A 12,375-nucleotide genomic window follows, 5' to 3' on the forward strand; every position below is an offset into this window, starting at 1 on the left:
AGTCCGCTCCTGTGCACAGAGGTCCCCTTCATCAGGTCACTTGTTTATGCTACGGCCCCTGAGTCAGTAGAGATGATGGCGGTGCCTTTGCTTTGACACTGGGGTGAGAAGCTCTCAGAACTCTGCTGCACTGCAAATGGCTGCAGGCAATGGGCACTTGCCTGTGAGCACTGCAGATTGCTTTAAGTCCTAAGCAACCTGACGGTAGTTGGCCAGACAAGGTTGTTCTGTCCACTTGTGTGGAAAATGGGAAAGTAGAGAGGGCAGCAAAGGGTGACATGGTGTTGGTCCTCAGAGATGAAGTGCTCTTCAGAATCTGTTTCACATAGATGCACTATGGTGGTGTTAAAGAACCTTTCCTTGGGCTCATAGACAGATTGTTCTTTCTGGCAGAAAAAGAACTTTGTAGATACTTGCATTAAATGTCTCAAGGTCTCATACACTAAACTCAGACCCTCAGGTAAAGCTTTTCAGCACTATAAACATGTCAAAGGACACAGATTTTTTCCCTACTTTTAAGCAGTGTTTAGCTGGTTCTTCGCTCATACAGTGTTATACAAGTTAGCTACTTATTTTAACTCATGGGCTAAAGTCCTGAGGGATTGTGTGAATTTTCAGGGAGAGATCAATTCTCAGATAATGTGAATTCTACAAGGTACCAGGATACATCTCAGTCCCCTCTGCAGCAGATGACACAGCTCATGATCAGTCCTGTGTGCATGATTCTTCTGTGGTCAGGATCAGAATTCATCATCTCCTAAAGGACCATGGTTAACTGATAAATTCTTTCATATTAGCACACTACTTTTTTTCTAAACAAAGGATTTAGTATGGTGCTTTAAAAAAAGAACACACACACACACACACACAAGTATGGTCAGCACATACCTTTAGAAACCTAGTAGAAACATAAGGAATGCTATTTTGTTTGCCCTGGAAACCCGCAGAGCGGATATTTGAGGTCTCTCTTGCCAGGTGGTTATCTCAGTACGGTGCTGGCAGAGGCCCAGCATACTGAGTTCTGTAGGCGGATGGTTACCCAGAGCTCAACCTGAGAGTCCTGAGAATTCTGTGGAAAGAAATTGGAATATGAATATTTTCTGAATTAAGCAGGTGTCCAAATTAAACAAAATCAAATGTATGCTACTTAGATATGAATAAATTCCCCCTCTGGTTTGAGCTAACATGTTTATGAAAGCAACAATCAGGTGGTATTTTTCCTAGTTATATATCTCAGTTTTATTAGAATAAATTGTGAGCTTTGATCTGTGCTTCTGCTTGAGTGCTTTGGTGAGTTGCTTAAGTGAATCAAGAAAATCTGCTTTATATTCCAGAAAAATAAAAGGAATGGAAAGACTTGTGAATGAACTGACTTGGGGCATCTTTAAAATGGTATCTTAAGCTACTTACACTGCACAAGAATCCGTGAATTCCAAAAATGAAGGATGTCTGTTCTTGGTCATTCAAAGTCTAGGGAAGGAGACATTTAGTTGGGGAAGACAAACTCAATTGCATTGTGGCAATATCAGCTTAGAGCTCTACACAGACTGCCAGGGGCAAGGTCACAGAGTTATGCTCTGGTTGAAGTACTGGGATAAAAATACCAGGGTGAGGCTGGGGATGGGGGCAGTTCTTTCATAATCCAGTCCTTGACACCTTCTCTGGAATTCATGTATGCATCTAATCTGCCTATGTGTTGTGTTCCTAGTCTGGGATTCATCTGTCCCGTAGGACAGGGTAGAGCTACGTTCCAACGGTTTGTTTCCCAGTCACACCTCCTTCCAGTTGTATTAGTAAGAGGCTTCTCTGAGCTTACTTTTATAACACAGAAAGTCACGATGCCTGCTTGACAGAGTTACTGTGAGAATGAAATACGACAGCACATGGGACAAATTTCTTTAAATCTATTTCAGAACAAACAGATTTAAAGAAACTTAGTTTTCATTGTACCTATAGCTAATAAGCCAGGAATATTGAAAAGCAGTCATCACAATGAAGTTTCAAATTGTCCTTCTAACAGGCTGATTTCATCAACTAAACTTTTCCATTTTCCTTCTCATAGCTCCAAGAGGAAAGCGGGGATGGAAAACCTTCTATGCTGTCTTGAAGGGAACAGTTCTTTACTTACAAAAGGTAAAGTACCGTGGGTCAAACCAAAGTTCACGGTTGTGGGGCTACTGTGTCAAAAGCATTGTTCCTGTGATGACAGTTTGTTGAAGTCCATATGTTGTGTTGGTCATCTTGGCAGTAACTCACCAGACAACCCTGACTTCTCTTGAGAATGGCCCTTGGTAGTCAACAGTTCTTTTCTTCTCATCTTAATCAAAATGAACTCCCTGGTCAAATGGTGATCCATAGAAATGGTGTTAAGAGAGTTAAAGAGACTGCTAAAGGCAAAGGTCAGAACAATGCAGTCAAGGTCACATGGTGCAGAGTCATGTGATACAGAGTCTTGTGGTGAGGTGTTATTTCCCAGTACCTGCCGAAATTGATGGAGGTAGTTCAAAGCAGATCGGATTCAACCACAAGTACAGGACCTTGCTGAATTGAAGTCCCTGGAACAAAAGCTAGGACCTTGTCACGTATAGGCCCTATAGTGCATGCCCTGGATGGGATGGGGATTCAGTAGATGGTGGTTATATTCCATGGTGATGAAGGGGTGCAGTCTTTCCTTGGTCTGTGTCTAACAGGGTTACAGGCCTAGATTCTCTGATAGGATTTTAATAGGCACATGTGTTCCTGATCTACTTGAGTAAGTTCATCGATAGTAATCATTATGGTTTGGCATGAACAAGTTATTAATCTGTACCTTGTGGTTTGTGCTGGACAACTGGTGGTTTCTAATCACACAAACAAGATGTAGAGTCATTCTTCATTGGCATTTTTACTCAAAGCACAGGCAGCTAACTACTGCGATGTAATATGAAGTCACTTGGACTAGACTCAGCGTGAAAGTCTTCATTCCATTTAGTATAGAGTATTTTAAAGCTTGTCAGCAACTTAGACCAGGGCATAGTCTGATCATGCCCAGCAGAGCTATATGAAATACTGACTAAACACGGATCTTTTTATACTAAGGTTTACAAAAACGTCACACAAAACACCCATAGTACTTTTATTAATGCTTAGAATCTGTGTGTGTGTTAGAAAAACTAGTTATATAGATAAGGATATACACATGATCAACTGTTCTATAATCAGTAGTGTAATCTACAGCTTGTGCATGGATAACAGACCAATGACAAGACCTAATTCCATAAGTATTTATTGTATAGATTGATTATCCATGTAATATATTATTTAAGCATCTTTATTTTCAATCACATACATATATCTCCACACATTTTTTTTTAATAAGCTGAAACTCTTGCACTTAACAGTTAAAAAAGATGTATTCCAAGTTCCCTAAGTACATTTTCTATCAGATTCTTTACTTCCGGTTCCAGATGTACAGATCTGTTTGTGGTTGAGTTTCTCATTTCAGTCTCAATGGAGGGTAGTCTCTAGAGCTTCCAGCACCTAACTGTGTGGGGATGGAGACTGAAGGTTAAGTGGCAACTGCAGGTTTAACTGTAATCTGATCACACTTTTCAAAGCCAGCAGGATTTTATACATACTGTTCTCTGAAGAGGCAAGGATGAGTTAAGGCTGAGGAGAAGAAAGGCTCTGCTATCAGTAGTTCTGAAGATTTTAGGGAGAGAGACACGGAAAAATCACATAGTACGGTATCTACCCTCTGCAATTTTTAAAATATTTTAAATGCTCATATTTTAATTATGCATGTGCATTTGTGTGCAGTTGTCCATTTTGTCCAGAGCATGATGTCAAATGCCCTGGACCAAGAGTTACAGATAGTTGTGAATCACCTGAGGTCGATTAGGAACTGACTCGTATCCCGAAAGAGTGTTCCAGTTTCTAATTGCTGGGCCACCTTCCCGCACCCTTTTAATATTAATCCAAAACACATTTCTCTCAACAATCCAAATGTTTTAGAAGTGAATGCAAGGAAATGAATAGAAAGGTTGTGTGTGCATACGTTGCCTGTGCATGTTTGTGTGTGTGTGTGCTTGTGTATGTACCTACTTATATATGTGTATAGTCTTTATATTTATAAAACATAATATTGTTGAGTACATTTAAATACTGTTGAAATTGTATTCAAGAACTTTGTTTCTTCAAATAGTATTTTGCATGTTCTTTCATTTCTGATTTTGTTTGTTTTTCAAGTAAGTTGTAGCTGAACCTTGTTGTTTGGAGCAATGAGCATCAGACCAACTCCCATTTTCTAAGGTTATTCCGTGTTTAATTGTTCAGTGTAATACAGTCCTACTTCCTTGTGCTTTTGGTGGCTTCTCCAAAAATCACCACCAAGATTGTTTTCTGCGTTGGCTTTGGGTCTTAAATATTTAGGCATTTTGGTCCCTCTCGTTGATGTTTGATCTGCGGTGTATACGGATGGCCAGATTTCCCACACCATTCTGTTCCAATGGTGTCTCTGGGTCATGTACTTACAGGTCTTTCCTGGGCCACGTTTTCTGTCACTTCCTTCTGCAAGCTGTTATGCCGTCAGACTGTGCTGTGTTGGAACTTCTTTATGTTTTAAAATCAAAACTGTGGCTCCTCCCACATTCCCATTTCTCTAGATAATCTTGGGCATTTGTGGTTCTTTGTGAATGTAGAATTTATTTTTTAATGTCCATTTAAAATGTCAATCGGATATATTGATTCCACTGAATGTAGGATGCTTTGAATGATGTGGGTATTTTAATGATATTAAATCTTTCAGCCCCAAACGTGGCTTATCTTTTTGTTTTCCTTGTGTTGTTTGATTCAGTAGTGTGTTACAGTTTCCAATGTGTGAGTCTTCTGTTAATGTGACTACTTATTCCTAATTGTTTAATGTTCATTAGCATTCCTCAAATGGGGTTATAGAATCCTCATCAGGTTGTCTTCACTTAGTGGGTGCAGATGTAACTGATTTGTATACTATTTTATATTATGCATCATTGCTGATTTTCATGGACTTTTGGTGGATTTTAGGATTTCTGTATACACTATCATATTGAACTGTGCCTAGTTTTTAAACATTTTCATCATAATATTGATAAACTATACTGTTTTATAGATTTGTTGAGGAATATAAATATCAATATGAACTTCTGTATGAGACTTTTGCTTTGATTGATTTGGTTAAATTATGGTCTATCCTTACTGATAAATACTTCTAGTTTAGGTCTTTGATTTTTTTAATGTACTATTGAATTTAGCCTATTGTGATTATTGGTAGAATTTGACATCTCCATTCATCATAAATGTTTATTGGTAATTTTCTTTTTTTATAGTATGCTTTTAAAGTTTTGATATCAAGACCATAAATTTGGATGTGTTCCCTCTTCAGTGTTTTAGAGGTGGCTAAAAATTATTAGCATTAATTCTTGGTAGGATTAATTCACTGTTGAAACATTTGGTGCCACACTTATCATTGTTGAAAGGTTTATGGTAATTTTTGGTTTTATTTCTTTTCATTTTTATTCAGTGTTTCTTACTTGTAATACATGTTAATATGTTCTATTTTCCCATGATTTAACTTTGACAATTATGTTTCTAGCAATTTGCTCATTTCTTCTGGATTGTCCAATATGTTGCTACATAGTTAACCATAAAAAATTCTTAGAAATGTCTTAATTTAATTATCATCAACTGAGCGATTTCATCCCTGGTTTTATGATTTGGGTGCTGTCTTCCTTTATTATTCTAACCAAATGTTCAATTTTACTGAGTAAAAATACTTCTTAGAGACCAAAATTTCTTTCCACTTGTTTTTTATTTTTTTTCCATAACTTCATGAAATTTAATTATTTTCTTTCTCTGCTAGTTTGTTTAGATATAAAATTAAGAAATTTAATGTTGCTTTCCTCTTTACTGCAGATGCTCATTGCCATGAACTCTTACTGGGACTACTTTTCATGCATCCTCTAAGTTTTGATTCAATAAGTTGTGTCTCCTTTCATTTGTCTCAAGATGACTTCCATTTTCTCTTTTGATATCTTAAACACATTGGCTCAAAGTGTATAGCAGAGCATGTCTAATTTCTGCATATTTTCTTGTGATATTTTCATATTATTAGTTGTAAGGTGTGACTGAAATTATTTCCGCTGTCTTTAATCTGTGAAGCTTGAAAGATAACATGTGGTCCGTGGTGGAGAGAATGCTGCATGTGCACTTCAGAACGTTGTGTCTGGTCTGGGTATGTCTGAATATTTTACCCATAGCATCCTCTCATTTATTTACTGCCTTTCAGCTGAGTACCTGCCATTTTTCTATCTGTTATGGGAGTGCAATGTGGAAATCCATTATGCGCTACTTTTTCCTCGTGTCTGCAATCTGATAAATAAGTTTAGAAGCTCTAGTGGACTGACTTTACTATCATTACATAATGGTTGCACACTGTCTCTCTTGGCCATTTTTATTTGAAGTTCATTTTGTCTGGTGTAGAGTGGCATCATGTATCTTTTTACTGGCCAATGTCTGCATGGATTTCCTTTTCCATGTTTTCACTTGAAAGCTGTCTACTTCTAACCCTAAGAGAAGGTTCTTTAAAGACAGCATCTTTGTTTGGTTTAGTCCATTTAGCCATTTTCCTCTCTTGTTATTGATTAGCATAAGCTGTAAGACCAGCCTGTTGTGGACACACCCTTCGACTTTAAAGGACACTTTTGTCAACACTACTCTTCTGTGGCATTTTTTTTATACTCTCAGTATATAAACACTCACAGCCCTCTCTGAATTGTTACTGTTGAGAAGTCTACTGAGAGTCTTGTGGGCATTTTGTGGTGTGTGACAAGTCATTTTTCTCTCCTATACTTTGATGTTTTTGTAGCACTATGAGGCTTGGAGTGATTTGTGTGCATCCATCATATTGAGCGGTTATCTGCCTCCTTCCTTCCCTGTATTTGAGAGGTTTTTCTGTCATTATTTCTTTGAAGACTCTCCCTATCCCCTTTTATCCTTTTTCTTCTTATACTTTCATAATGCATATGCTGGCGTCCCCATGGTTGAATGTCTTTATTAAATATTTCATCTTAGGTATTGTAATCTTCAGCATAAATTTTCCTCTTCCATCTTTAGATATTTTTGTTTCTTTGTTCCTATAATCATTTTATTATTTATCATCTTATCGAGCATATTAAACCTCTTTGTCATGATTATTTTATGTTTTGTCCTATGCAATTCATTACCGTCCTTTTCTTACAGTTGATTTCTAGACATTTCTTTTTCTTCCTTAAAACCAAATTCTTTATTTATGTATTTTTTTTATATATCTCTACTGGGTTCCATTTTAAAATCTTTCCAAATGAAGAGACAACTACCTTTGACAGCTTAGGACAAGCTCAATACAGAAAACTCACCACTCAAGACCTGTGTCTTTTGGAACATGTTGTTTCTTTGTACCGGTGCATGCAGTTCCTCTATTATGAAGGATTGTTAGCTTCTTTTACAGAAACCCAGTGTCTTTCTGCCCTCTGATATTTGTCTTCATTGCTCCAGGTTTTCCGGATTCGTAGCTGCAAGCCACCCAGCTCTTCCTTATTGTAAAAGGTTATTCCATATTCAGTTTATGCTAATTCACCAATGGCTACCATTTCCTCTTGACAATCCTAAAGAGAGTCAGAGCACTGGACACATAGTCACTGCCTCCCATCTCTCCCAAGGGAGAGATCTTAAGATGGCACAAAGGTGTTCTATGCGCCAAACTTTAGCTTTTCTTCTTTGTTCTCTGCAGCCCCCAGGCCCCCAAGCTATCAATTCTGCTAAAGTTTCGAGTGATCCAAGGCAAAGGTTGAGTCCTCCAGGTTGTCCTTGGAAAATCTAGAATACTGGCCCACATGCTCTGCTTTCTTCTTTCCTCCCTAGGGAGAAACTTTAAAGTTGAGTGCATTTCTCCAGATTGTTTCAAGCTGTGCTGGCTACAGCAAACCACCCACCACTTTCTTTTGTTCTAAGCAATCCCCAGGCATCCAAAGCATGCCAGTTCCATCCTGCTTATAGGGAGCCAAGAGAAACTCTTTTGAAGGGTGATATAAATATTTGAAAAAAATATTTGATTCATTGGTACACTTTACTTTCTACAATAACACCATCTATAAGGGTAAAGGCATTCTATTAATCCAGCAGCCCTTTGTCTCTCACCAGATACATGGAGACAGTGGTTGATATTCAAATTAACCATGCTTTTAATTGGAGTATCTTGTATTGTCCTTTATTTTCCTATGGGGTTGTTACAGCTTTTGATTGATATGTTCTTTTTTTTTTTTTTTTTTTTTTTTTTTTTTTTTTGTGGCCTTCCCAAATTAGCATGTGTGAGGGCTGAGCCCATACTGATCCTTTCAGATGATTTTGCCTCTGTAGGGAGCAAGGTTTTGAAATTAAATTCCACATAGCACAGCTGTTTCTCCTGTATAAATCCCATCTCCTGGCTCACTTATTTTGTTTTCTCTAACATCTCCATCTTTGACTAAAGCTGGCCTTTGAATAACTAACCACAGGATGTCCACCCCCTCCATCTTCGGGTAAACCTAGGCATGGCAGTACTCTTGCACTCAATATTTTATAGAGTGATGCAAGATAAAATAAAATAAACTGTTTCTAAGTCACCAACTTTTTACTTCCGGTGTTCTGGAGGAAACAGCTCTGCACTTGCTGCTGCCTCAGCATTACTTTGCATTGGCACTCCAAAAACAATTTCTTCACATGTTTATGTGTATGAGGGGCATGTGGATATGTGTGTAAGTGTTGGATGTGTAACTCAGTAAGGATGCTAGTATAGCTGCAAACCATAGCATCTTTTAAAATGAGAATAAGTGTATTAGCAAAGGGGCAGCAGTGTTTTGATGAAATTTATTTTCGTATTTCTGAGATTGTAATTTTATTGTTTTTTCCATAGAACACATATAGATTGTCCAGTACCAAACAGCCCTGAAAACATACATATGTGAACATTATTCAGATCAAATGGGTTATATTTGGGAATACATATGTATGTACATATATGCATGTAAAACCACTTAGTGAACAAAGAGGCCTTGGATTTGAAGGAGAGCAGAGAGACTCAGGAAAGGGATCCAGCCATCTTTCATAACCAAGTTCTGCTTTCTTTTTATTATTGTTAGCATTCTTTTACAAATAAAAATGTCTAAAAATGGATGCTTGAAATTAGAACTAGTAATGAACAATACCTATCCATAGTGCCCTCATATAAATCCTAGAGATTAGAGCATCAGTCGTTGGGAATTTATTGGCAGATCTGGGTTGTTTATGGCCGTATCCACTTGGTTTTGTTTCAAAAGGGTCCTTAAATTACGGAGCTGCCCGCATGAAGTGCAGCTTGGCATTGAGGTTCTGTGCTCTTAATGTGTTCTGCAGAAGGCAATGACTGCTAATTGCTGATAATCTCTAATCTTCCTTGATTTCCAGAACACAGTAGCAGATGCTAGACAAGAGGTAAACTGTGCAGTGACAATGTTGTTTTGGTTTGCATACACTTTTTTGTTTTATATCCTCTTAGAACTGTTGAAAGCTAACCACATGTCAGACACTATGAAAAATCCCAGACTTTCAAAGGTGACTAAGACATACTGCCTTATGTCTGCCTACATAAAGATCAGGAAATAGGGGGAAAGAAACTAAATTGGGCATTGAACAAAACAGAAGAACAAAATAACAGACATTGAAAATATTTTCACTGAAGAGGGCCACCCAAGCATGTTTTAAAATATATAGATAGATAAAAAGATAGACAGACAGACACACAGACAGATAAGAATAAATCTCTGAGGAACAAGCACATAGCTGACAATGCAGCACAAAGCATTTTAGCCAAAATGTAACAATTTTGGAGAATGTCTCATATTCAATACTGGCCAACAATGCTTTTATGTTCATACTAATGGGATGAATATGCCATAGCAAGCCATAGAATGATAGTGAAAATGATGTTTCAACTAACGTGTGTCATGGAGCCTAAAGAGATGGCAGCATCACCCTGTCTCAGTCTATCACATGCACACAAGAAGCTGCATCCTTCCTGGAGGAGTTTCCAGCTGAGACTGGCACTGTCATGAGCAGCCGGGGCTCCAGTGATTTATGGGTCTTTCTTCCAGGCAGCTCTCCTGTAGACCTCTGTTGGGTACAAGGAGAGATACAGTGCTCCTCCTTCCTGCTCTTGGGATGACATTATGAAATTCTAAAGGCCACATGCGCGTGCGCGTACACGCGCACACACACACACACACACACACACACACACACACACACACACACACACACACACACCTGTACCTCAGGTACAGCTGAAAAAGTACCACTCAATCCTGCCAGCTAATCACCTGCTATGTGACAGGTCTGTGACTTGTAAGGCTCTCCCTTCCTTACAGTCATCAAGAAGAGGACAACTTGTTGCTCCAGTGTCCTCTGTACTGGGTGTAAACTGTGGGATTTGCTGTGGGTTAAGTGAATTTAAGTGTGCCTATGACTTATAATTTCAACATAGAATGAGTTTATTATGATCAGAAGTTTATTATCCATCAGAAGGCAAAGAAATCCTCAATTTGGGTGAAGTCATAAGAAGAAAGTCACCACTTCCCTAGACCAAATTCAGTTTAATTCATCTCAGCTCACTGGTGTGGATGGGTTGATGGTAGGTGTGGTGACACAAAGACCTTAGAGTCTGTCCTGAAGATCACTTGTCTGTATCCATCCTCTTGTTGTACACTGTTATTCTCCATCCAAATTCCTTGGCGTCAGTGACTCTTGTCTTTCTTTCTGAGAGGCCACCCCACCATGGTCAGACGTCATTCCATCGCTGCTGCATCCTAGCCCCAGATGGCTGCCGGTCTGCTGGAGAGTGCTGCCATAGACCAAACACGACAAGGGTTCTGTGAACCAAATGGGTCTCCTAAAGAGACATGATGGCTAATGCTTCGTTGACTGTGGCCACAGAGGTGCCATGCACCTGCGCAGAACCCCTCTGCCTGTGTTGCCAGCTGCTCTGTGATGTCTTCAAGCCTTTCATCAAGATTTTTCAACTATGAAATAGCCTCTAATAATTTTTATCCATGTAAGAAAACATAATTTGAGATTTCATTAAGATTGAATAGTAAAACTTTCCTCCTCCAAAAGTCCCAAACCCCCTCCAAAAAAAAAAAAAAACACACCAGAAAAACTAAGTTCTAGGTTATGTTAAAATACTGAGAAAAAACTCCCAGTCTTCGGTCTCAATTCACCCAGCTTTCAGCCTTTCTTTGTCTCAACCAAGTTTGTTTACCAAAGAGAACGTCAAGAGTTAACTTAGTATCTCACATCTGTTGTTTGTAAACTGTCCTGTATGCTTACTACCCTCTGTGTCACTGTCTCCTTAGCATGGTCACATGACACAGCAGTTTCTTTAACATCAGTATGAGCAATTTGTTAACTCCCCTAGGAAAACATGTTCTCCCTTAGAACAGCAACCTAAGTTTGATCCATGGAACTTACAATGAGGTAGAAGAAAAGAACTAACTTTAAAAAACTTGCCATTTGGGGGCTGGAGAAAGAGCTCAGCAGTCAGGAGTTCAATTCCCAGCACCCACAAAGCAGTTCATAACTGGGGCTCTAAGGACTGACACCCTCAAGCAGACAAACATGCATGTAAAACATCAATGCATTTATAAATAAATATGTCAGCTGATCATACAATTAAAAATAAATAAATAAACTCGTCCTCTGACAACACACATTCACCACGGCACACATGCCTACGACACTCCAGTGATAGCCTTTTTAATGTCAAACCGAGCCTTTCTTATTTACAGATTTACATTTAAATATAAGTGAACTATTCATTAACTTGAAATTCAGCTAACAAACTTCCAAGATACAGAAGACAATAATGTTAATTATAAAGTAAGATGATAAGGCTGTCTCATCTTTAAGATTGAGACCCTGCTGGATTTTTAAATGGACACTTCAGTCCTCTGTCTGAGAAATTCAAGAACAATAAGAATAATTGGTTTCCAGCCAGGCTCTGAAGAAGGAAGTGGGCTATTAAAACATGCAGAAGTGTGCATAACCAAACACAAAGGAGAGATATCACGGAAGGGGTCTCAATAAACATGATATCTAAGCCTTTATTAAAATAACAAATGAAAACATAAAAGTCTTCTAGGGATATGACTAGGATCGTATATGTGTGCATGTGTAGATGTGAAGCCATAGCACATTGGGATAGCCTCAAGGTCCCTGGAATATAAAATGTGTTCAGGTCACTTAATGAGCCAGATGAAAGAGTTGAGTCTGAGTGAACGTGGGGCCAATGTGTGAAATGAAATGGTGACAGTT

General features: G+C 38.5%; 1 protein-coding gene across 5 annotated transcripts in view; it reads left to right on the forward strand.

Moving 5' to 3' along the window:
• PSD3 (pleckstrin and Sec7 domain containing 3) overlaps positions 1 to 12,375 on the forward strand; it is a gene marked incomplete at its 5' end in the record, with an annotated part of 409,927 nt that overhangs the window by 363,241 nt on the left and 34,311 nt on the right. For 4 of the 5 annotated variants that reach the window (XM_080929045.1, XM_080929046.1, XM_080929047.1 and 1 more), the window contains one exon: positions 2,063 to 2,133. In XM_080929045.1, coding sequence (XP_080785171.1) covers positions 2,063 to 2,133 — 71 coding nt within the window. Of the gene's footprint in view, positions 1 to 2,062; positions 2,180 to 12,375 lie in introns of all 5 variants that reach the window. The other variant, XM_080929048.1, reaches the window with a different exon arrangement.

Source organism: Micromys minutus (genome assembly GCF_963924665.1).
Source record: "Micromys minutus genome assembly, chromosome: 14".
Taxonomy (NCBI): Eukaryota; Metazoa; Chordata; class Mammalia; order Rodentia; family Muridae; genus Micromys; species Micromys minutus.